The 26,627-nt window shown below is 47.4% G+C and overlaps 1 protein-coding gene across 17 annotated transcripts in view; it reads right to left on the bottom strand.

Annotated features, from left to right (window-relative positions):
• Window positions 1-26,627, bottom strand: part of ndst2a (N-deacetylase/N-sulfotransferase (heparan glucosaminyl) 2a) — a 287,537-nt gene that overhangs the window by 58,221 nt on the left and 202,689 nt on the right. For 14 of the 17 annotated variants that reach the window (XR_011340167.1, XM_069885376.1, XM_069885368.1 and 11 more), the window contains one exon: window positions 2,105-3,455. Coding sequence is in view for 16 of the 17 variants with exons in the window: in XM_069885376.1 (XP_069741477.1) it covers window positions 2,105-3,088 (984 nt within the window). In the remaining variant the exon portion in view is untranslated. Of the gene's footprint in view, window positions 1-2,104; window positions 3,456-14,599; window positions 14,746-26,627 lie in introns of all 17 variants that reach the window. The other 3 variants (XM_069885372.1, XM_069885371.1, XM_069885373.1) reach the window with 1 other exon arrangement.

Raw genomic sequence — 26,627 nt, forward strand, 5'->3', positions numbered from 1 at the left:
ACTCCTGTTTCCTCTGCTTATTTAAAAAGGAAAGTAGTTTGCACATTGTATGATAAGAAAAATATCATGCAAACCACCAACCATCACCAGGCATAAAGTTGTGTTTGTAATAGCTTCAAATATCTTGTCTATTAGGGAATTGTCTTGAAAACCTGCCTCGGGAGAAGTTTACAATGCAAATGTCTGTCATTTAGTTTGGCTACTCCGATATTTTTATAACCTGTTCAGTATTTGTCTTTAAGGTGTAATAATACTCCACCAGAGAAACAGAAACATTTACTCTATCAATACCATTCTGAAATATTTGTGAATCACGTAATTAAATAAAAACTGGCCCATGGTTGAACCAGGCACTTCATGAGGGTATTATATGTGTAAGACTGTGGGGCTCTGGGGTAAAACATCAACTCGATAACTTATTCAAAGAAACTGACACTAGTAAGATGAGTTGAAGGGCCTTTCACAGTGTCTGAATTTGGAATACCAAGTGAGATTTTGTAATGCAATAGATGCTATCCATGAATGTTTCAGCTTCTTCAAAAGCATGTCAATTTTGTGAAGGAGTTTATTATGAGACCCTTTGCTTCTACATACACAGCCCAGGGCACTGTGTGTGAACATAAAAACACAATGCAGGAGAAGCTCAGCAGGTCAAACAGTGGACTTTATATGGCAAAAATAAAGATACAGCACCAATGTTTCGGGTTTGAGCCCTTCCACGGTGTAGGCAGATGCCTGAACAATATAGTGGGGAGAAGCGCAGTCCCAGAGGCAGGAGGCGAAAGGTGAATAAGGGCACACCAGCAAACAGGGGAAGGAGGGATGGCCCTGTGAATGGAGAATGGGTGGAGAGCTGGAGACAGAGATATGGGGGAGAACGGGGAGTGGTCCAGCAGAAACCAGAGAAGTCAATGCCATCCGGTTAGAGAGAGTCCAAACAGAATATTAGGTGTTGCTCCTCCAATTTACGGGAGGCCTTGGCTTAGCAGTACATGAGGCCATAGACCGACATGTCAGTGCAGGAGCGGAGTGCAAAATTAAAATGGTTGGCCACTGGGAGATGATACACTTCGGAAAGAAAAATGGAAGATCAAATTATTATTTAAATGGGAAACACCTGCAGCACACGGCCATGCAGAAGGACCTGGGAGTGCTTGTGCATGAATTGGTTTGCAGGTGCAGCAGGCGATCAGGAAGGCAAATGAAACGTTGGGCATTGCTGGAGAAGTGGAATTTCGGAGCAAGGAGGTCATGCTGCAACTGAACATGGTACTGGTGAGGCTCCATCTTGAGAACTGCCTACAATTTTGGTCTCCTTAATTGAAGAAGAATGTACCAGCTTTGATTGTGGTTCAGAAGAGTTCACCAGGTTGATTGCCAAGATGAGGGGGCTTAGCCTTTGAGGAGAGATTGAGTTGTCTGGGGCTGTACTCACTAGAATTTAGAAGAATGAGAGGGGATCTTATAGAAATGTATAAAATTATGAAAGGCAAAGATAAGATAGAGGTAAGTAAGTTGTTTCCATTGGTGGGGAGACAGGAACTGGGGATATAGCCTCAAGATTCAGGGGAGTAGATTTAGGATGGAGATGAGAAGGAACTTGTTTTTCCCAGAGGGTGGTAAATCTGTGGAATTCGCTACTGCCCATTGAAGCAGTGGAATATATTTAAGACAAGGTTGGATAGATTTTTACATAGTAGGGGAATTAAGGGATATGGGGAAAAGGCAGGTGGGTGGAGATGAGCCAATCATCAGATCATCCTGCTAGACTGCATGTAATAAAGTATACTGGAGATTGCTGTATCCGATATGAATTCTAATGAAGCTTTAGTATCAAGTGTTGTTTTGTGTCTTCCCCGTTATAATTTCCCTGTGCATGCAATGAAAAGATGTTTATTATCCTGTGTCTGGACTCACTTCTCTGTGAACCCACAGAACCTGACTTAAATCTCCTGTAACATCTGGGACACTCCTGCACCCAGCCACGTCCCCAAACCAAGATGGAGTGGGGTACCTGGGAGGCAGGCCTGCCTTGCCTCAGCCTCCAGCCCTGCCTCTCCCCTCGACAGCTCAATTACAGTGCGCCAGCCTCAGGATTGCTTACCTCAACATCCAACACTTTCATTCTGGTCCCCTCCTTTCCCACAAAGATGTCATCAATGTCAACTAGCAGGTAGCGGTCCAGCGAGAGGCACAGGCGTTTGCCGGTCAGGTAGGCAATGGCATCGACGAAAACCAGCTTGTGAAGCCAGAAGTTGAGGGTGTTCCCGAAGAAGACCCTCTGAATGCCATCGTGCAAGCCCAGATCCTGGACCACCGTGGCATGCAGCGCCTTGTGGGTGCTCAGGTGGGGGATGTACTCTGCCGACTTGGTGCTGGCCAGGAGCACAGGTTCATACGTACTATGGTTGGATTGAAAGACGGTCCAGTCATCTCCTGGCAGAGGGCCCTGCTCCACCTGATTCGCCCTGGTCACGTAAAGCAGTGGTGCATTTGGGTTAATGTGGTAATCCTTCAAACCAAGGTTTGAATGCAGATAGAGAGGGAATCCCTTGAGTTGGGCACTCAGGAGGCTGTTCTCATTGGCTTTGAAAAAACCAATAATTCCCACACCGTACTCAATGCAATACTTGTCCAATAATTCCCTGTTCCAGGCATCCAGATTCACGTACTTCAGAATATTTTCATATACAATGAGTGCAAAACGGCCCCGATCTTTCTCTGTTAGTGTCGGCACCCCCCCTTTCCCTGGGGCTATCTCTGTCCTGTATTTAAAGCGGCTGGATTCCAGAATGGTCACAATCTCTTGTATCAGTTGAGAATAAATACTTTCGGCGAAAATCAGAACCACAGGGTCAGTCCTGGATGTATCCACCAGGGGCATGAAGCGGTGAGGTGGCTGGGGCACTCGGTACTGACTGCTGCAGTCGCTGATGGTCAGGGGCAAGGCTTCTTTAATCTTCGGGCTGTTGGTCACGTAGTACGCCAGCAAGCACATGGAGATCAAGCTGAATGCCATCAGCATCAAGATCAGCCGGTGCAGCTCCAACTGCCGGAAGTTCCGCACAAACTTCCAAAATTTAGCCATGGTGAGCGCGGGGGGGCCCAAGTCTCGCTGGGCGAGGGTGAGTCCAAGAGAGGTTGGTATGACAGAGGGGACAACCAGCAGAAGCAACAAGCAGTAATCCACTCCTCACGAGCTGCCATTTATTCTACGTGACCATGGCAAAGCAATCCCATCCCTCTGTGGCTGATGCACGTCCTCGAACCCCCTCCAAGAAGCCCCTCGCTTCCACTCTTAATATCCAATGGGCGTCTAACTGGCTGTCATGGGTTCAGGAGGTGCTGTCCATCCTAAAGGAACTAGGGATTCTCCACCACTTTTCCCAGAAAAGATAACCGCTCAAATTCGTCACCTGACGAGACCATTGGATGTTCCCTCCACGTCTGGAAGCCTGCAACACACAAAAACAAACACATTAAATACCTTATAGAGGTTTTTAAGGTCACGAGCATACACAAGGCAGGCAGAGAGATCATGGTCCCATGGACTGGACAGTGAAGTATCAGTGAAGAACTGGAAGCAGACTGGGAGATTGCTTCACTGAGCACCTTTGCTCTGTCCTCATTAGTGACATGGATCTCCCAACCACTTCAATTCTGTCCTCCACTTCCATGCTGACATCTACCCATGACCTGTCACAGCAAGACCACCCATAAATTGGAGGAGCAATACCTAATTTTCTGTCTCAGCCCTCTCCATCCGGATGGCATTAACATCGACTTCCCCGGTTTCTGCTGGCCCACTCCTCATTCTCCCGCTCTTCCCCATCCCTCTGTCTCCTTTCCTTCAGCTCTCCACCCCCTTCCCTCTCCATTCACAGAACTCATAGCAGCTGTCTGAATAAAGTTGTGTGAAACAGCAATGGTGTCAGCCAGGATGAAGAGCTGGTTTATGCCACTCACCGTTGGGGTGACTCTCTTAAAGAGTCTCCTTATCCCTGCTTAGTTAGAGTCGCCCCAGTCAGAGGCTTTATCTGTAAGCTTTGGGGGGGTGTGGAACACTGTTAATTATCTATAACGTTATTGTTCATCTTATGGGCAGCTCCATGGAGGAAGTTTGTTCAGTGATAATACAGAATAGTCATTTTGTTTATTCTTTATGCAGAAGTAAAACACAAAAGTCCGCAGACACTGTGGTTGATGTAAAAACACGATGATGGAGAAACTCATACCTTGGTGAAGGGCTCAAACCTGAAACGTTGGTTCTGATTCTTTATATTTGCTACATAAAGTCCACTGTTTGGAGGGCTGAATTTCTTCAGCATTATGTTTTTATTCTTAATCCAGGTATATGAGTTGGGCAAGTAAAAGCAAGTTTCAAGTAACCAGAAAATACACTTAACCAATCTCTATAGGTGCCGGAACATAGAACACTGCAGTATATTACTGGCCCTTCAGCCCTCGATGTTGTGCCGACCCATATATTCCTTAAAAAAAAGTACCAAACATTCCCTAGCCCGTAACCCTCTATTTTACTTCCATCTGCATAACTAAGTGTGTCTTAAATGCCCCTATTGTTTCAGCCTCCATCACCCCTGGCAAAATATTCACAACTCTCTTAAAAACTTATTTCTGATGTCTCCCCTAAACTTCCCTCCCTTCACTTGGTAGAGATGTCCTCTGGTGTTTGCTACTCCCATCCTGGGAAAGAGGTGCTGGCTGTGCACCTTATCTATGCCTTTTTCTGTACAAAGATTAAAGGTTCAGAATTGCAGCCTTGTGCATTTTGAAGGAGTCACATCAGCTTGTTGTCTCACAGTAAGTACCCAAGAACAAACAAGCCAAAATAATATTAAGTCATGATAATATAAGTCAGGCCACCGGGAATCCAGTCTGTGGAAAAAGTCACTGGGGGCTCTTTTCCTACCATGAAGGGCATCTACAACACTCGATGCAGGGGAAAGGCAATAAACATTGTGACGGTCTCCACACACCCCTCACATAAACTGTTCTCCCTCCTGCCATCTGGTAGGAGGTACTGAAGCACTCGGGCCCATATGTCCAGATTGGGCAACAGTCATTTCCCCCAAGCCATGAGGCTCCTGAATTCCCAGAACGTAAGTGGACATTTACTGTGTACGTCTTAATATTCTAATGTGTTTAACTTCTATTCTAAAATATTTATGTACATATGCTCCATGGTTCTGGAGAAACACTATCTCGTCTTTTCCGGACGAGCATAGTATGAATGATAAATAAAGCTAACTTGACGACTTTACATGACTGCCCATTTCCTTCCACAGGTGCTGCCTGTCCTGCGGAGGTCCTCCAGCAGCTCAATTCTGTACAGGGGATCCTCTGCCCCCTCTTGTCCTTAAATTAGTACCACAGGAACATCTACTCCAGCTGAGATCAGGATGTTCCTCTGAAAAGAGCACTACTGATAATTCGACACTCCCTCGGTCCTGCAATGGGAGTTGCAGCCAAGATACGTTGTGTTTTGTCTTTGTCTGCCTTACGGCAGGCAGAAAGCAATTTCTGTCCACGCAGTAGTTAGTGATTGTGACCGGGGTTCGATTCCAGCACTATGTGCGTGGGTTTCCTTCGGGGCTTGGGTTTCCTCCCACTTTCAAAATGTACCAGGGTAGGTTCCATTAGCATGTTTATGTCTAAATTTAAAAAAAAATAATTAAATTTTTGAAAATTTAAATTTAAAATTAATGTACATGCTTCTTTTTTCTTCTTTGGCTTGGCTTCGTGGACGAAGATTTATGGAGGGGTAAATGTCCACGTCAGCTGCAGCCTCGTTTGTGGCTGACAAAGGAATCTTGAGTATGGGCTTCAACTAACGACCTTCTGTGGCGGATATCGACAAGGCATGAGACACATCCCTACTCAACAACCATGGATCGTGTGACTGCCATGAGAAAGTGAACTTCCTGGGTAAGGCGAAGGCCACTTACAAATGGTATCAAACCAGGTGCCTCCTGCCTGAGTAGATATGGATCATGCAAGTTATATTAATGTACAACTTTTAATGTCACATGTTCCCAAGTATTTCATTGGAATATTCATAAAGATCAGACACCCTGAAATGGAAAGATACCATAGAGCAAGGGAACAAAATCCTGGCAAAAGACAGAAGAGGTTATGAGGTATATACAAGTTAAACAGGAAAGCCTGCAGACGCTGTGAGTGCTACACACAAAAGTGCGGGAGAATTGTAGCAGATCACACAGCGACGAAGAGTTAAACAACATTTTGGGCGTGAGCCCTTCATCAAGGAATGAGGAGAGAATGGGCAGGCATGAAACACTGGTAATCCTTTGCACCTGAAAGAAGCTGGATGGCCTGTTGCGTATCTCCAGCTGGATATACGCTGGAGGAGGAGAGAAGGCAGGAAGTTTAAGGCAGGGGAGTCCAGGGCACTGGACCTTAACACCCCAAGGTTCATCCAAAGGAAAAGATCAGCCTCGACACAGCAGGGAGCCCTATTACTGTGATTTTTTTTACTCCAGGACAGTCCACTTTTGAAGCAAACTGCTAATCACACCAAACAATGCATTTTCCTTTCTAAAGAAAGTTAATTACATCCCCTAGGACATCCCTGGGCACTTCCAGTTATGTGGGGAATGCAGCAATTATTTTCTACATTCCAGAGTCCTAAAAACAGCAGGTCAGATGGAAGTCAATAATCCAGTCCAGAAAGCTACCATTCAGCAAGTCGTGCCTCCACTATCTCTTCTTTGGCTTGGCTTCGCGGACAAAGATTTATGGAGGGGTAATGTCCACGTCAGCTGCAGGCTCATTTGTGGCTGACAAGTTCGATGCGGGACAGGCAGGCATGGCTGCAAGGGAAAATTTGTTGGTTGGGGTTGGGTGTTTCCTCCTTTGTCTTTTGTCAGTGAGGAGGGTTCTGCGGTCTTCTTCCAAGGAGGTTGCTGCCCGCCGAACTGTGAGGCGCCAAGATGCACGGTTTGAGGCGATATCAGCCCACTGGCGGTGGTCAATGTGGCAGGCACCAAGAGATTTCTTTAGGCAGTTCTTGTACCTCTTCTTTGGTGCACCTCTGTCTCGGTGGCCAGTGGAGGGCTCGCCATATAACATGATCTTGGGAAGGCGATGGTCCTCCATTTTGAGACGTGACCTACCCAGCGCAGTTGGATCTTCAGCAGCGTGGATTCGATGCTGTCGGCCTCTGCCATCTCGAGTACTTCGATGTTGGTGATGAAGTCGCTCCAATGAATGTTGAGGATGGAGCGGAGACAACGCTGGTGGAAGCGTTCTAGGAGCCGTAGGTGATGCCGGTAGAGGACCCATGATTTGGAGCCGAACAGGAGTGTGGGTATGACAACGGCTCTGTATACGCTAATCTTTGTGAGGTTTTTCAGTTGGTTGTTTTTCCAGACTCTTTTGTGTAGTCTTCCAAAGGCACTATTCGCCTTGGCGAGTCTGTTGTCTATCTCGTTGTCTATCTCCACTATCTACTATCCAATTAAACCCACTCCTCTGCTCTTTCTCCATTGCCCTCAGGGAGCCAACTAGTTTCCGTGTTACTTCTCACCCCAATGGCTTATTAATACACTCCTTTAATTTTGAAAATTGGCAATAGACTACTGACAAAAGTGAACGTTCCTTCTGCGAAAGGGTGTTAATTGATATAGAATTCACGTGGTTACAAGATGAATTGAAATGGCCAAAATAAATAGGAGTTATTTACTCTGTATCTTGCCCAAGGCAAGTTTCTAAAATGCTCTGACATGCAAGTTATTTGAATCAATTACAACATCCTGACTGAATGGATGGTGAAGGCTTGGCCTTGTGATCTGCTCTCCTTCCCTGAATGGAACCTTAGCCTGCTTTCCTTGGGTGGTCTGGATCATTAGCCAAGGAACCGAGCAAGACTCTCGTTCTTCTAACCGCACTACCAGCTCGATAAACGTCCACCGAAGAGGCTGAGCATTCCCTCGCTCGGCCACTGTGGCTCAGGTGGAGAGTCTGCACGGGAGCAATGACCACTATGTCATCAGGATTGGTGGGTTGCGCTTGTGAGGAGAGATTGGAGAAATGCGGGTTATTTCCTTTTGAACTGAGGGCCAGGAGACACTAGTTGTGCTGCGTAAAATTAGGAGCTGAGATGGAGAGGTGAAAAAAAATGGGGGCGTGATCTGCAATAACTGCGAGATCGATTACAGGTTCATAAAAACTTTTCAATCAGAGGGTGGTGAGCACTGTTCCTTCCAAGTTGTGTACACACACACACACGTTTTGCAACAAGTGCATGAAGGAAATTACTGTGCCCACGAAAGGTTAGTTACCTAAAATAATGTAATAATTAATCATTATTCTCATTTTTAATCGTTATACTCACTGATGTTTTATTTAATGGAACCACAAACTGAACAAAGTATAGAATAAAATCTCAACTAAATACGTCACTTCATAGAATGCCATTATACTCATATTACATTAAAACATGCCAATACAGTTTTATTAGCCATGAGAGAGAGACAGTGCCAAATGATCTTGAAAGAATTTCAAGTTTACATTTGCACAAGCATTCAGTATGCACATACTGTTGTCGCAGGGGAAAAAATTTGCACAACATAAGAGTTTTGCGCACACTGACGACTAAAAATCAAGAGGGAAATCGATGGAGAGGGATTAAGATGCTGGGCAATTTCTGCTGATGGCAAATCTTTGCCTCACATCAGAGTAACATTACATCTGCTTTATTCCAAGATAACAAAAAGAAACTTGAACTTAATTGCAGGAAGGAGGGCGCAGCAGGACCTCTCCCCACCTCTGGGAAGTGCCTGGTTGTATGGTTGAAAGGTTGTGGCCTGTGGAGCTACAGGGGTTGATGGGGGCTGCAGGGAGGCGGGCTCTGGAGAAGCAGTGGTGCTCGGGAAATCCAGGTTTTCCTTCCCATTTATCCATCCACCATCCCCCATTGCTCTTTTGAATAACAAAGTTAGAATTGCATGGATCTCCCCAGTTTAAGTGGACACCATTGGACACACTTGATGATCAGATTTCTCTGCTCTGCTAATGACATAATTTCCCCATAATGGCCTATGGGGCCTGTCAATCCCAGAGGTTTCAATTATATCTCGGTCAAAGGGGTAGGTTTTATGGAGCTGCTTAAAAGGGATGAGCAGATTGAAGAATTCCAGGCCTTGGAGCTGAGGAGATGATGGCACAACTCCACTGAGGGCAAGATTAAGTTAGAGGAGTTGAAAACCAGACTCAGAGAGATCTCAGAGGAACGCAGAGCTGGAGGTAATTGCAGAGAGATGGGGGGGGGGGGGGTGGTGGGATCAGGTTCCTTTGCCTCTGGTGTTTGTCAGAAACCCCTTTGCTCGAGGCAACATCAAAAGGGCAAACTATCAAGGAGCGATCTGTTATTTGTGTGGAATTCAGAATCTCAGAAATCAAAGCTGAAAATTAGCTATGTGTTATCGAACTGTAGACTTCCAAACTTCAATGGGAACCCTTGAAACAAACTGCAGGAAAACTAATTAACTTCCAATTCCTCCAAATCCAATTAAGGTATTATAGATACCACAATCAATATTCCGTTGGCTGAAACCTCTCATTTTAATGAGCTATTACTCCTCACGTTACCTGCTCGTCATTGCCGAGCCATTTCAATGATTCATCATTTATAACTCCATTGCCAACACCAATTTGTTTTTCTCTAAACCCCTATATGCTCGTTCAAAGCAGCTACCCTTGGGTTTGATGGAAGTCAGTGAATGTCCTCCTTCTGACAGGGGAGGCAGTCGGCAACCTCTTTTAAACTGCAGCAGCTGGATCGCCCTCCTGGGACCCGGGTATGATTACTGGGGCAAAGGCGTTGGAAGCACCTTTTAAATTGCAGAAGGATCTACTCATTAAATCGTCCCCGCAATGACACATCACATACACACTGGAAGTTCTGCCAGATGTCCGGATGCCCAATGACGCAAGTGCTGACGTCCCTGGAATAAATGGGTCGGCTATTTTAGTTTTCAAATCGTCTATGGACGTGACCGAGGTAAGTTTAACTGGGTTCCCTGACTATCTCTGAGGTAGGTTTGGGAACTGGTTGGATTCCAACAGGGTTGACCGGGTCAGACCCTTTCTAACGGCTGTGTAACTGGGGCGCTAACTGGGCAAATTGCCCGGATAACCCTATTTTACACGGCAGTTTAAAAGGGCCTTGCAACTTCAGAAACACTGAGTTCAGTGCGCACACTTCTGTGGCAGGCAGAGAGAGGCAAGTCACGCAAAGGTTAAATGATCTGCAAGTTTTCACAGTAAGCCAACTACTGGCTCAACAATCCAATTGATAATGAGGTCATGAATTTAATCCATGAAACAACTGCTTTGTTAATGAAATTAAATATGGTTCGTTTATTCATGCGTTGGCTGTAAGGAGTTTGTATGTTCGCCGTGTCTGCGTGGGTTTACTCCGGCTCTCGAAGACCATAGAGTGTTGTAGGTTAATCTGGGTGCAATTGGGCAAAATAGTTTTAAATGTTTGGATTTGGCTTCTAATGTGCAGTAAATAAAAACATATGTAATTTAAAAATAATTTTTTTTTTTAAAATGTAGCTTTAACACTTACCCCACACACTAAATCTGAAATCTGGCCCAATACACACTGCCGCACCGTTGGAAGAGCAGACAAGATGTTGAACTGGGACCAAGTTTTCCTATTCTATTTGCCACCAAAGGAAAAGAAAATACTTCCTTCTCCCTCTGGTCTTATGCCCAATGTTTCCCCTCACACAAAGCACTCCTCCTGGTTGTCCTAAGTACACATCAAGTTTCTCCAACACTTACCTCCCCGGCAACTGCAGATTTCCTTGCTTGCTGGGCTGTTATCTCAGGGGGATGGGTGTGAGTCTGTGAGCCTCATTCCTGTAGAAGGGCTCAGGCCTGAAACATCGACTGCCTATTGCTTTCCCTGGATGCTGCAAGATCTGCTGTGTTCCTCCAGCATGTTTGTGCATTGTTCTCATCCCCAGTATTACTTTTGACACACTGCAGCCCACTTGGCCAGAAGTGAAGTACATAAGGCTATGGACAGACATATGAGTATGGGAGTGTGACACATTACAGCATGTAAAGCCACTCTTAAATTGGCGAAACAACACCTGATTTTCCATCTGGACACTCCAACCAGATGACATTTTTGGTTTCTACTAACCTGCTCTCCTTTTCCCCCTCCCTCCTCCCTTTCCAGTTCCTCCTTTCTTCCCCCTCCCTTCATCCAGCCATCCCTCCTCTCCCTCCCTTCTCCACCTATCACCTCCTGCCTTTGTGACCACACTTTCCCCAACCACACCACACCCCCCACATCTTTCTCTTTTGCTCGGACATCTGCTGATATTTTTCCACACCTTGATGATGGGCTCAAGCCCAAAACGTTAGTTCTTTATTTTTACCTTTGCTATATAAAGGGCACTGTTTGACCTGCTGAGTTTCTCCAATGTTGTGTGTTTTTATTTTAGCCGACGTAGCCAACTGCTCCCCAGATGGAAGTCCAGAGGTCAAAACGTGACCACCGTGCCCTGGGACTCAGTATGACCTGTTACAGGAGGTATATCATCACTGCACACTGCATATCAGAAGGGACTGCCCCAGTCTCCAAGTGTTAATTCTCTCAAGACAAAGCAACCAGCGCAAACCATAAACTTACCTTGACAACCAAGCCCCTGTGGGGTTCAAACAGAATTGCACCCAGATAAGATGAAGTATGGCACTCTTGCCCACGAAAGGGTCTCGATCTCCTCTTTTCGGGGAACTCCTCCCTTTGCTCTCCTGTCACCAGAAGCAGAGCCAGGTCACCCTCTCCAACCAGTGCTGCACCTGTAGACTATCCCCCTCCCCCCACCAGGTCCTGAGTTGTCTTTCAAGGCTCCACTGAATGGAAGCAATGTTCAGCAAGACAATGGGCTCATTCATTCTGGAGCCAAGGCACCAAAACAAGTCTTGTTTGTTATAAAGGAGAATACATGAAAGTATCAAGTTGCTGACCAGCAATCTGTTAGATGAGATCTATTCACCAAAACCTGAAGCAAAATATCCTGAGTGACAGAGGGCACTGTGTGAAAGCCAGAATAATCCCTTGGAACTGGAAATCACAATTTACTTCTAGCATTTGCTTTCTGTTATTTGTTTGTTAACAGGTGAAGAGCACTGAGACGATAATCTCGTCAAATCACCATCATAAAGAAGTTCTAAAAGTCGTGAAAATCAAGGTGGTTCACAGGAAGGAAACCAGACAAAACTCGATAGCGAGTCGCATGAAGAGATTGTGGGGCAGGTGAGCAAAGAGGAAGAACTCTCAGATGCTGGCACCTGGAACAAAACAAACCCAATCTGCTGGTGGAACTCACTGGTGCAGGACCAGTGGGAGAAAAAGGCCAGGGCTTCAGGTCACAACTCCTCTCCCACTGATGTTGATCGACCTGCTGAGTTCCTCCAGCACACAGTTAGATGGAAGGGATTTGATGAAAGGCTTCCTTTGGCATCCTGAAGGAAGGTAAGGGTGGGGGAGCTTGTGGACCGTGTCTCGGAGGATGAAGGCCCCACCCACCAATGGAGTGATTATAGTCGGCAATGGACATTAGACGGTGACACGGGTTGGGAGGGTAGCAGAAGAGACACCCAGCTCGTCTGTGGGGATAAGGGTGGGCAGGGAAAGGAGGTGCCTTCATGCTACCTATGGACCCTTATCTCAGGTGAAACGTGATTCACTAAAGTGAGCGTTACTTCTCAGAAACTCTGCCTACCCTTCAATGGGCTTCCAGATTTGGTGGGTGAAGAGCACTGAAACAAAGGTGTATTTCCAGTAGATGGGGGCTATATCACATTCAAGGGGGTCCATAGAAGAGAAGTACAGAAGAAACCAACTAAACTTGTTGAGCAGAGTCTTAAAGGGGCCATAGCCAAAATATAAGGATGAGAATGGCTCCAATGGAGGAAGATCCATGAAATGAGCCACAGGACTGATAGGGTTAGTGCCACCCTGTTACAGCACCAGCAATAAGGGCCAGGGTTCAACTCCCATGCTGTCTGTAAGGAGTTTGCATGTGCTCCCTGTGTTTGTGTGGTTTTGCCCCAGGGGCTCCAGTTTCCTCCCTTCCCTCAAAACATACCAGGGGGAGGGTTGTAGGTAAATTGGGTGGCCACGGGCATGTGGGCTGAAAGGGCCTGTTACCGTGCTGTGCTGTATGTCTACATTTAAAATAATAAATTTAAATTCAAAAGACCTTTCCCTCTCATCTCTACTGACACAAGAGATGGCATCCTTATCAAAACTACAAATGTTTGATCGGCTGGGTTGGGGTTTGGTAACAGTAACACATGGGTAACCATGGAGGGGACCAGCCAAGAGTCACAGCTCAAAACCAACACAGCGATACTGTGACAAATCAAAGAGAGACCAAGTCAGCACAAGTTGACTCAGGTCACGGGTAACCTGTCAAACAATCTTAGCTCGACAATATTCTAATTTTCTCCAAACAAATGCTACAGATTTGTATGTACAAAGGAATGGTGATTTGAAAGAAACACAAACCTCGTACAAAGGTATGATGGTAACACTTTTGATTAAACAAAGCGAGTATTTTGTTTCAAAGACTAGTTTCCTTTTAATTTCGGGAGCCAAATCCCCGACGCTGCATTCCTCAAAACCACCGGGGAAGGGTGCTTGGTGCCAGTTCCTTTCAGATATTGCTTGGCAGTGCAAGGACATTGCCCTCTCTGTGTATCAAGATCACAGGGGCGTCACTAGGGTTAGTGTTGCCCAGTGCACTAACTTTTTTTTTTAATTTTTAATTTTTCACACTATAAACCACATTGATCAAGATACATACATTTTCCTTTTCAAATATATACAATGTTGTTTTCTCCCCCCCCCCCCCACCTCTTCCCATCCCACCCTCCCTACCTCCCCTCCCATTCATTTAAAGTTCAGAATCTAAGATACATTCCCAGTGCACTAACTCATGGTGTCACCCCCCCTCCCCCACACAAGAAACTGATGTGTGTTCCTTGCACTTTGTACGTCCAGGGCGGCCGTGGCACTGAGTGGTGAGGGTAGGGGAGGGTTCATTAGAAGTTTCAAAAAGTGAATTAGCATGGACTTTTAGCCTTGTAGGTATATTGATACACGTAAGCTAGGCTTACGAAAAAAATTTTTGTTGTTATAACTACAGGGATATTTTTAGAAAAAAAATTATTACTTTCTGCTGAGGCACTGCACAAAAATTTCAGAGACAGTCATTTTGGTGTCACCCCCTCTGATGGTGCCCCCCCCTCCCCCCCGGTGCGGTCCGCACTCCCCTAGTGATGCCAGTGCAAGATTGGTCTGACAGGTGGAATCGATCAGAGAATGGCGGAATGCCCAGCACAGCAGTGGGCCAGAATTAAAACACTAAAGTCTGCAGACACCGCGGCTGAAGTAAAAATGCGATGCTGGAGAAACTCAGCAGGACAAACTGTGTACTTTATAGATCAAAGATACATAACCAACGTCTTGGGCTTGATCCCTTCATCAAGGTATGAGCAAAATTCATGTAGGCCTATATTCTGTTCATACCTTCATGAAAATGAATAAAGTTCAGATCGTCCTTGTGTTGCGAACATCCACCTTACAGACAACTTGTTCTTGTAAACTGACTGTTCCCCAAATTCGTACATGCACATAATTTTACCTCACGAATGCCCCTTCCGGGATGCAAGACACTGATGGAACGAAAGTAAATGTTAACTTTTAATCATGATCTTTTTTCATTTTTTTTGCATAGAAAATTAAAATGTATACAATAACCATTTGACTAACTAACGAGCCTGCAGCTGACGTGGACATTTACCCCCTCCATAAATCTTCGTCCGCGAAGCCAAGCCAAAGAAAGAACTAACACTAAAATCGCTAAATAAAAACCACATGTACCTGTTCCGACTTACCTACAAATTTGACTTAAAGACAGACTTAGGAGAGGAACTCGTTCGTAACCTGTGGACTGCCTATACATTGTTTGACCTGCTGAATTTCTCAGCATTGTGTTTTTATTATAGTGGGCCATTTGGCCCACTTTTCCTGTGCTGAACATCTCTTCCTCATGTCACCAACTCAAACTCTCCCACTTCTTTCCATCACCCTTCAATGTTCTTGCTGAAGCAACAATTGAATTTTGCTCATCTATCTCTTTATTTATTTTGACATATAACGTGGTAACAGGTTCTTCCAGCCCACAATCAAGTGCCACCCAATTACACTCAATTGATCTACATCCCCGATATGGTGGGAGGAAAGCGGAGCACCCGGAGGAAACCCACAGACATGGGGAGAACATACAAACTCCTTACAGAGTGCGCACCTTTCATGAATTAAAGCATCCCAATGAGTTATTTTTTTGGCAGGAGTGACTGCCTTTAAGTGACTTGGTAGGAGGTGATTAAATATTTGGAGGTAGGCTTGGAGGAACACCTTCAAAGGAAGGCCCTCAGTGTGGGCCCCAGCTGAATGGCTAATTGTAAATGACGCCGTATGTTCTGATCACCCTCCCTACAATATCCCTGTCACCTGCCGATTACTCCAAGGCTTTCCATAACCTGCCAGGGCCCACTGCAGAGTGTGAAAGAACACTGCCAGCCTGCATGGAGGAGTGCAACTCAAGATTTCTTTATTATCAGGTAATATTACACAGAATTCGCTTTCGTCTGCACTAAGACAGACATTTGCCATCAGCAGAAATTGCCTGAAGTGCCTCTTACAGTCAGAGAAAGAGAAGCAAAGGAGAGTCCACCCAGAATCACCTAGTATCCATGGATTCACCTTCAGCCTCTCCCACAGACCCTCCAGCCACATAGACTCCAGTCCAAATCATTAGCCCGAGCTCCAGATCTGAACCTCCAACACAATCAGGTAACCTTCAGCGTTCTCGGCACCCTCTCACATCTCAGTTCCGATACCTGGTACCCCTGCACCCCACAGTGAATCCCTCAATGTCAGTCGCCAGCAGCCCACAGCCTGCATGGATTCCTCACCTGGAGTCACCAACAGCCCATTGCTCTTCAACCGCAAAACCCCTCACTGGTCCACTGCCGTGGTCACCGTCTTGTGGGTTGTTTCCTCTACTTCTCCTTCTCAAATTAGGGGGGGTGTTATCCCTGTGTTCTGGTACCCTGTGCCAGTCCTCTGCTTCCCCGGAGTCTGCAACCCCTCGTTGCCACTACCGATCACAAGCACCGCCATCTTGGGTGCAGACACCGCGGTCGCGGTATTTTTAAATAAAATCACCATCGGATCCATTAACCAGCCGTTTAAAGCCTGCATGGAACTGACAGCAGTTGGACTGGGCCGTAGGACCAGCCACTTTCAAGAAAACCGATGCGGACAGAATGGTCACAGAGCACAAGGCAAATGTTCATCACATAGGATTTTAAAAAGGGCCACGTGATTGGACCGCGACCCCTAAACATTCACTGCTTCCAACAGCAAGCAATGGCGACAGTGTGTGCCACTGACAAGATGGCGAGGCTTCTGACAGCACCACCCGAAAATGTGACACCCCCCCACGCCCCTCCTAAAAGGCCAGAGGATGATTGGAAACCATCATCCTCAGGTTCCCCTTTGGGCTTCATTCCACCACAATTTTACAAAAATGCCATTCCTTTATCAACACTGCATTTAAAGTCCCCCACTTTACAACACTGGGAGAACATCTCTACCAGAAAAAAGTGCTTCAAGGCAGCCATTCTCAACGTGGGCCTATGGCCCCGTATCCCTCCCCACCTGGGGGGGTGGGGGGCACAGCACATTTAAGTAAAAGCCTTGTTTTCTTTTGCATAACAAATTTTTTTTATGTGATCGGTAGGAGAAAAGGTCTGGAAAAAAAACCAAACCATGACTGCTTCACAGGGAAGGGGGCCCATAAACTGTGAGGAGTCTTCAGGGAGCCACAGCTGAAACAAAGTTGAGAATGGCTGACATAAAGCCAAGGCTCACCAAAGGCACGAAGGTTGGGTAATAAATACTGCCGCATACCCCGTAAAATCAATCAAATAATTCTGGTGGCTGCTTTGTTTGCTAAAGAGCTCCATAAAATATTAATGATGTAATTTTAAGAAAAGCTAGAGGTACAAGCAATAATGACATAATGCAATATCTTTCTGGGAAAGTTCTCATTTCTTCTACTGTTCCTTTATATTTGTCCCATTTTAATGCAGTCATATCAATGCAGTATTAAAAATTCAAGATTAATTGGCAACATAATTGCAAAAATAGTCGGCGAATAATACTCGAGTAATATAGTTTTATAGATCATTTCAGTCAACATTTGGCAATGAATTAATTGATCACTGAGCTATTTCGGTCCTTCTGAACAACAATGAAAGTATTATTAGTTTGAAGCAGATTGCTTTAAATTAACTTCAGCTTCATTGATCTGACTGTTCCAGGTCCCGGTGTAAACAATTCCTTGCCCCTGAAGCAGGACATGTGTTCAATAGGATCAAATTACCACCAAACATATGTTTTTCACTGTACAAATGGCCGGATAACCTGCAGGGGATTGAAACGAGGCCCTTTACATAGATCCAGCATGAGCCATCACTGGTCTGAGTCCAAGCAGAGAGTGCCTGCTTGACTCCATGCGGGAGGAAAGCCGAGTACCCGGTGGGTAGTCAAGTGCGGGAAGTGTGTTTGGACAACAAGGAAACTGAGGACGTTGGGGACCACAAGGAAACCAATCCCAGCTGTCATCTGAGAATCCTGTCTGAACAAAGGCAAAGTGCTCAGAAGACCCTGGAGTTGCACAAATATTTCATCCAGTTACAAGTGTCCACAGCAATTTTGGAAATTGATCATTTGAAGGATTAAAAGGTGTTTGCACGGTTCAAATTCTGAGCTGGGGCTCCAAGAGGGGCGGATTGGGTCTAGCTGCTCACTCAACGTGGACACAAAAGGATGAAGGCTTCCGCAAACCAAGCAAGAATAATCCAAGGCAAGATCAGAGATAGCCCCACTTCTCTTCCAGAGAACCATGCAAGAAGTTCGAATGCAGGGGTGAGGGGGAAATGTTGAACCACCTCACCCATGAGAGAAAACCCGCCGTTGTCTCCAAAGCATTTGTACATTCACTATGTGCCCTCATGGGGTTCCTCCCACCCTTCAAAGCGTATGGGGGTTGTCGGTTAATTGGGTGTAATTGAGCGACACGGACACGTGGGCCAGAAGGGCCCGTTACCGTGATCTAACAAGGGGGGGGGGGGGCAGGGGGGTTGTTGCTGCCCCGACGTGCCGCTCTGGTTCAAGGTGACAGTTCAATGCAGGAGTGTAGGAGCAATGGTCATCTTCGCCAGAGCGGTTCAAGCGGTGTGGAGGATTATGGGTAAGGAAGACGGCCATTGCTCCCGCATTAAGCCGTTGCCGTTAACCTGAGCAGCGTTCACAGCAATGCCCCACTCTCCTCTCAATCACTGCAGCGACCTCTCTCCCCCCCCCCCACCTCGCGGCAGCAACCTCTCCCCCCGTGGCAGCGACCTCTCCCCCCAAATTGCAGCCCCCCACTCTCCCCTTGATCGTGGCAGCGACCTACCTCCCTCCTGTGGCAGCCCCCACTCTCCCTCCCTCCCCTCCTCCTGGATCACGGCAGCAGTACCCTGTGGCACAAGCGCTGACATCACCAGAGTAACTGGGTTGGCCATTTTCCCTTTCAAACTGCCGGGCCAAGATGCCCAGGTAAGTTTTACCCTGACCACCTCAGAGGTACGTTAGGGGCTCGGTTGGACCCTTTCAAATTGCCACATAACTGAGCTGCTAACTGTGGAAATTGCCTGGTTAACCCCATTTTACTCGGCTGTTTGTAAGGGCCTAGTGTGGCCTCACAAGAGTTTTGAAGAGTTGCTCCCGAACTCCATCTCCAGACTAATGAAGACCAACACACTGCACATCTCCTTAACCACCCTATCAACAGATGCAGCAGTAATTTAGGCCTCATGAATATCAGCTGTTATCATGTACTAGAGAAAGCTTCTCTGGATTGTTAAATTACTTTTCATGGAACTATACAATTGGGCCTTGCCTGCAGCCATTCACCAATTCTAGATTTTGCAAGTTATTGAAAGCAAGTGATATTTTTTTCTAATTGTGGTCCTTGTTTTGATGCGAATAAAAGATCCTTGAAAATGAAGGGCTTTTCCAAATTTGACGGCCGTCCTGTGCCAGTTTGTCCGAGACACAAGTGACATGGATCTTGGAACCTGATGCACAAAGCAGTATTGGTGGAAGTGGGTGAGTCAGGCAGCTTGTGTTGAGGGAAGATGGCAGTGGCAGATGCTAGGAATTCCTCTACTTCCTGCAAAAGCTGAGGAAAGTTCATCTCCATCCTCACTACATTCTCCAGAGGATGTATTGAGATCATCCTGTGCAACTGCATCACCGCCTGGATAGGAAGCTGCACCTCCTCGGACCGCAAGACCATGCAGAGGATAGTGAAAGTCAGTAGAAAAGATCACTGGGGGTTCCCTTCCTACCATGAAGGACATCTACAGCACTCGACACAGGCGAAAGGCAATAAGCATTCTGACTCCACACACCCCTCACGTAAACTGGCCTCCCTTCTACCATCTGGTAGGAGGTACTGTAGCACTTTGGCCCTTACATCCAGATTGGGCAACAGCTTTTTCCCCAAGCCATCAGACTCCTGAATTCCCAGAACATTTGGGGATATGGTACTGTCAACTGTTACTATATACATCTTAAATATTTTAAATGTGTGTAAACTCTATTCTAACTTATGTAACTATGCTCTGTGGTCCTGGAGAACCATGCAAGCATGGTATGAATGATAAATAAAGATGACTTGACTTAAGATGGCAGGTACAAAGAGGTGAGAGGTCAGGATGAGACAGAACGATGGTTAGTAGGCACAAAACATGGGAGGGGGGATGGGCAGATGGGGAGGGGGCAGAGCAAGTTTACACACAGGGACTGGTAGATGATGGGGGAAAATTAGGCAGATGGAACCAGGAAGGGAACGGGATAGGAAAGGTGGGGGAAGGGAGAATCCCAGGTGAATGTCTATGTGGGAGATGGGCAGATCCAACCAGGTTGGGGGGTGGGGAGGGTGGATAGAAAGGATAGACAGGGAGAGTGGGACCCTGGATGAACTACTGGAGTGGGTAACCTCAATCACCACATGCAGAACTGCAACGTGAAAGGAGCAAGTTACAGTAAAACCTCTGTTATCCGGAATTCAAGCAACTGGTAAAAATATCGCAGAAAATAAATAGGTTAAAAAAAAACACACGTTTAAAATTGGCATGCTTCGTTGTTAGTTCACCAATCCACGCCACACACAATCTCAAGCAACTGGAAAATTCACTTATCTGGCACCTGCCAATTCCCATAGGTGGCAGACAGCAGACCCGCCCAGAGCTGTACAAATATTTCCTCCAGTTAACAAATGGACAATGTTGGAAACTGATCATTTCTTTTTGAGGATTAAATGGTATTTGACAGAGTTCAAACTGTGATAGTTTTTAAAAAGTGCTGGAAAACATCATGTGCACTTGAGTCCAGGCAAGTTCACATAAAAATAGTCCACAATTATGCAGACAAGACGACAAGAGCTGATCATTCAAAGCGACACTGAGGCTACAGGGAGTCAGTTCCAAAAGGTCGAGGGAACACCAGGCTGCCGACAAGGTTGCAATCGTCTGCTGAACTGCAGAGGATTAAAGTGCCAGAAATATTCTAACACATTGTCATTTAGTGATAATGTCAACCTTTGGGATGAGAGAAGGCATCAATCTATCAGGTTAAATTTTAATGAAAACTATTTTGGAAAAATTTCATATGCTGATCAATTAAGGTGACCTTAAATAGAGATTTACAGGATTCTGAGGGAATAGATTAGACAGTCAGCATCTTTTTTCCCCCCGGGTGGGAGTAGTAAACACTAGAGGACATCGCTACAAAGTGAAGGAAGGAAAGTTTAGGGGAACATCAAGGGTAAGGTTTTCACATGGAACGGGAATGACAGTGCCATTCCAGTTCTGACATTTTACCTCATTTTCCCATAATGCCTTCAGTCTAAACAGAACGGCAGGAGTTCCGTGACCAACAGGCTAATGAATACGATGTAGGCAATGGCACACTGCTAGTACTCTGTCTAAACTCACAGACAGAGATTTGCAGTTTTGGTCTTTCCTGCGTGAATGTCGGACACTCCTCAGGAGGGAAAAATCCCGCAAAGTCGGAGCTTTTTACACGCCACGTGTTCTGAGAACGCAGTGGCTGTCTAAAAAAAAGTCTGGTGGGTGCCTGGAATGCATTGCCAGGGGTGGTGGTGGAGGCTGGAACAATAGGGACATTTAAGAAAAGCTAAGACGGGCACATGATGGAAGAAAAATAGAGGGTTATGAGGTAGAAAGGGTTTAATTTTTTTTAAGAGGGGGGTAGTTATACATGGGCTTGTAACATTGTGGGCTGCAGCACCTGTGCTGTGCTGTAATGTTCCAACAAGCGCAAGGGACAAGAATCCTGGAGCTTCACTCGAAAATTGTGACTGTAGCGTGATGGTTATTGACAGCTCTTTGCAACAGGGAGGAATCACATGGATGAAAGATGCTGCAAATGGAATGTTGTGTTATACAGCGTGGCAGATTGGGAGAGAGTGTGTGTCTACCTGGTTACCTGACCTGTATACGTGCGAGGTTCAGGTTTGGAATGAGAGAGAAAAAATACATTCCTCGGGCTTGAACAGCCTTTTATTTTCAAATACATTCATTTCCAGCAACAGTATACTTTTTTTTTTAAAACCAAGTCAAACATGTAAAGGCTTGCTCTATTATATAGATATTCTGCATTTCCAACTAGGCTATTTGATGTATTCACCTCAGTTAGAGCTCAAGCAAAGCTGCTGCCTGACAGGACTTGACGGAGGAAAGCACCGACAAAACTACAGATCCTGGGGTAAGGGTGAAAATTCATTCCCCCCCCCCCACCCCCCAGGCTCTGCTCCATCTGCATGTGTCCATGCTGATGTGCGCTCACAAGCTCAGAAGCTCCCACCTTGTGCGTTCACAGGAGACCCTCATGACAGGGCAATTGTGAGATAGACTCTTCGGATGGCAAGGATAGCGCAGAGGTTAGTGCAACAGTATCCCGCGCTGTCTGTAAGGAGTTTGTATGTTCTCCCCATGACCTGCATAGGTTTCCTCTGGGTGCTCTTGTTTCCTCCCACGTTCCAAAGATGGATGGGGCTGGTAGATTAATGGTCACACAGATGGATTTGGGTGGCATGGACTCATGGCCCAGAAGGGCCTGTATCCGTGCTATATCTCTACATTATAAAGTTACTTCCCGGTCCGGACAGGGAGTGGGAGGCGGCGGCCCCAGTCCGGGCACAGGGAGAGCAGCGGCGGCCCCGGCCCCGGTCCGGGCGAAGGGTAGACGGCGGCGGCCCCGATACGGGCAGGAGCAAGGGGGAGACGGCGGCCCCGGCCTCGGTCGAGTGAGGCAGACGGAGGCCCCGGTCCGGGCAGTATGGACCGACCTAGGAGGGGAGGCAGGCCCCTCCAGCCCGGGTAAGAAACCTGCATAGGAGAAGGCCACTCCGATATAAAACCTACGACCCAAGGACCTCGCTGCCACGTCCCAGCTTGCTTGGCCACGGCACACGAACCATGGGTGTAAAGGGTGGGGCCAGTACTGCGCGCACTGCACTCCACCTAAAAGCTCCTTTGCGCAGGCCCGAGGACAGGTCCACGTCCTCCCCCTCCACGTCCTCCCCCTCCACGTCCTCCCCCTCCACGTCCTCCCCCTCCACGTCCTCCCCCTCCACGTCCTCCCCCTCCACGTCCTCCCCCTCCACGTCCTCCCCCTCCACGTCCTCCCCCTCAAAAGATGCTCACAAACTCAAGCTAGCATGCTGGAACATCAGAACCATGCTAGATAAGACTGACAGCCATCGACCTGAACGTCGGTCTGCCCTCATTGCACATGAACTCCTCAGACTTGACATCGACATAGCCGCTCTCAGTGAAGTCCGCCTGGCAGATGTAGGCAGCTTCCAAGAACGCGGCGCGGGCTACACACTCTACTGGTCTGGCAAGCCTTTGGATGAACGACGCCTATCTGGTGTAGGCTTCATGGTCAAGAGCTTCATTGCCTCCAAACTCGAAAACCTTCCGACAGGCCTCTCGGACCGAATCATGTCCATGCGACTCCCACTTCAAAACAAGCGTCACATCACCCTCATCAGTGTCTATGCTCCAACCCTCCAGGCGGAACCAGCAGAAAAGAACAAGTTCTACACCGACCTGCGCAACCTCATCCAACGTACCCCTACAGCCGACAAGGTTGTCATCCTGGGCGACTTCAACGCTCGTGTCGGCAAAGACTCAGAAACCTGGCCAGGAATCCTGGGCAAGCATGGCGTCGGCAAGTGCAACGACAATGGGCGCCTCCTGTTGGAGGTCTGCGCAGAACAGCGGCTTGTCATTACAAACACCCTTTTTCAGCAGAGGGACAGCCTTAAGACCACCTGGATGCATCCCCGATCCAAACACTGGCACCTCCTGGACTACATCCTGGTGCGAGAAAGTGACAAACAAGATGTGCTCCACACCAGGGTCATGCCTAGCGCGGAATGCCACACTGACCACCGGCTGGTTCGCTGCAAGCTCAACCTTCACTTCAAGCCAAAGCCCAGGAACAATAAAGCCCCCAGAAAGAGGTTCAATGTTGGAAAACTGCAGTCAGACGAAGCGAGAGGAAACTTCCAGGCAAACCTCAAAGCAAACCTCGACGTTGCAACCCGCCTCACGGACCCGTCCCCTGAAACCCTCTGGGATCAGTTGAAGACTACCATACTGCAATCCACTGAAGAGGTACTGGGCTTCTCCTCCAGGAAAAACAAGGACTGGTTTGACGAAAACAGCCAGGAAATCCAGGAGCTGCTGGCAAAGAAGCGAGCTGCCCACCAGGCTCACCTTACAAAGCCGTCCTGTCCAGAGAAGAAACAAGCCTTCCGTCGCGCATGCAGCCATCTTCAGCGCAAACTCCGGGAGATCCAAAATGAGTGGTGGACTAGCCTCGCCAAACGAACACAGCTCAGCGCGGACATTGGCGACTTCAGGGGTTTCTACGAGGCTCTAAAGGCTGTGTACGGCCCCTCACCCCAAGTCCAAAGCCCGCTGCGCAGCTCAGACGGCAAAGTCCTCCTCAGCGACAAGATCTCCATCCTCAACCGATGGTCAGAACACTTCCAATCTCTTTTCAGTACCAACCGCTCAGTCCAAGATTCCGCCCTGCTCCAGCTCCCTCAACAGCCCCTAAGGCTAGAGCTGGATGAGGTTCCCACCCTGGATGAAACATATAAGGCAATCGAACAACTGAAAAGTGGCAAAGCAGCAGGTATGGATGGAATCCCCCCAGAAGTCTGAAGGCTGGCGGCAAAACTCTGCATGCCAAACTGCATGAGTTTTTCAAGCTTTGTTGGGACCAAGGTAAACTGCCTCAGGATCTTCGTGATGCCACCATCATCACCCTGTACAAAAACAAAGGCGAGAAATCAGACTGCTCAAACTACAGGGGAATCACGTTGCTCTCCATTGCAGGCAAAATCTTCGCTAGGATTCTACTAAATAGAATAATACCTAGTGTCGCTGAGAATATTCTCCCAGAATCACAGTGCGGCTTTCGCGCTAACAGAGGAACCACTGACATGGTCTTTGCCCTCAGACAGCTCCAAGAAAAGTGTAGAGAACAAAACAAAGGACTCTACATCACCTTTGTTGACCTCACCAAAGCCTTCGACACCGTGAGCAGGAAAGGGCTTTGGCAAATACTAGAGCGCATCGGATGTCCCCCAAAGTTCCTCAACATGATTATCCAACTGCACGAAAACCAACAAGGTCGGGTCAGATACAACAATGAGCTCTCTGAACCCTTCTCCATTAACAATGGCGTGAAGCAAGGCTGTGTTCTCGCACCAACCCTCTTTTCAATCTTCTTCAGCATGATGCTGAACCAAGCCATGAAAGACCCCAACAATGAAGACGCTGTTTACATCCGGTACCGCACGGATGGCAGTCTCTTCAATCTGAGGCGCCTGCAAGCTCACACCAAGACACAAGAGAAACTTGTCCGTGAACTACTCTTTGCAGATGATGCCGCTTTAGTTGCCCATTCAGAGCCAGCTCTTCAGCGCTTGACGTCCTGCTTTGCGGAAACTGCCAAAATGTTTGGCCTGGAAGTCAGCCTGAAGAAAACTGAGGTCCTCCATCAGCCAGCTCCCCACCATGACTACCAGCCCCCCCACATCTCCATCGGGCACACAAAACTCAAAACGGTCAACCAGTTTACCTATCTCGGCTGCACCATTTCATCAGATGCAAGGATCGACAATGAGATAGACAACAGACTCGCCAAGGCAAATAGCGCCTTTGGAAGACTACACAAAAGAGTCTGGAAAAACAACCAACTGAAAAACCTCACAAAGATAAGCGTATACAGAGCCGTTGTCATACCCACACTCCTGTTCGGCTCCGAATCATGGGTCCTCTACCGGCACCACCTACGGCTCCTAGAACGCTTCCACCAGCGTTGTCTCCGCTCCATCCTCAACATCCATTGGAGCGCTCACACCCCTAACGTCGAGGTACTCGAGATGGCAGAGGTCGGCAGCATCGAGTCCACGCTGCTGAAGATCCAGCTGCGCTGGATGGGTCACGTCTCCAGAATGGAGGACCATCGCCTTCCCAAGATCGTATTATATGGCGAGCTCTCCACTGGCCACCGTGACAGAGGTGCACCAAAGAAAAGGTACAAGGACTGCCTAAAGAAATCTCTTGGTGCCTGCCACATTGACCACCGCCAGTGGGCTGATAACGCCTCAAACCGTGCATCTTGGCGCCTCACAGTTTGGCGGGCAGCAGCCTCCTTTGAAGAAGACCGCAGAGCCCACCTCACTGACAAAAGGCAAAGGAGGAAAAACCCAACACCCAACCCCAACCAACCAATTTTCCCTTGCAACCGCTGCAATCGTGTCTGCCTGTCCCGCATCGGACTGGTCAGCCACAAACGAGCCTGCAGCTGATGTGGACTTTTTACCCCCTCCATAAATCTTCGTCCGCGAAGCCAAGCCAAAGAAGAATAAAGTTACTTTCAAACATGGCTACGAAAAAGAGATGGGCCCAGGAGTGAGGGCTAGCACACTATATACAGCTCATTATGGTGTGGGAGCAAAGGGGCTCAAAGAAGTCAGTTCTTACATGGATGCTCCATCTCCAGTGAGAGGAGTCGTGGCCAGGAAGTCCCACGTCAGTGGGGAATGTCACACTTCTGGGATCGTGCTGGAACACTTAGCCTTTTCACACTGGCGATGAGTGACCCTACTTGGACCTGGGTGAAATTTCTGGGAAGACAGGACCTACTGGGCCTCTCACATGGTCCAAATTGCCTAATTTGCCCCTCCTGGCAATTTTGGGGGGTGGGGGTCCTGTCCCCAGTGATTACGTATTACGCAGTCACAGGAGTAGGAATAAGGCCACCCCCCCACCCGGCTTCGGGCCGATTAATGGCTGACTTCGTTACCCACAATCCCTCACGCAGC

Source organism: Narcine bancroftii, chromosome 6 (assembly GCF_036971445.1).
Source record: "Narcine bancroftii isolate sNarBan1 chromosome 6, sNarBan1.hap1, whole genome shotgun sequence".
Lineage (NCBI taxonomy): Eukaryota > Metazoa > Chordata > Chondrichthyes > Torpediniformes > Narcinidae > Narcine > Narcine bancroftii.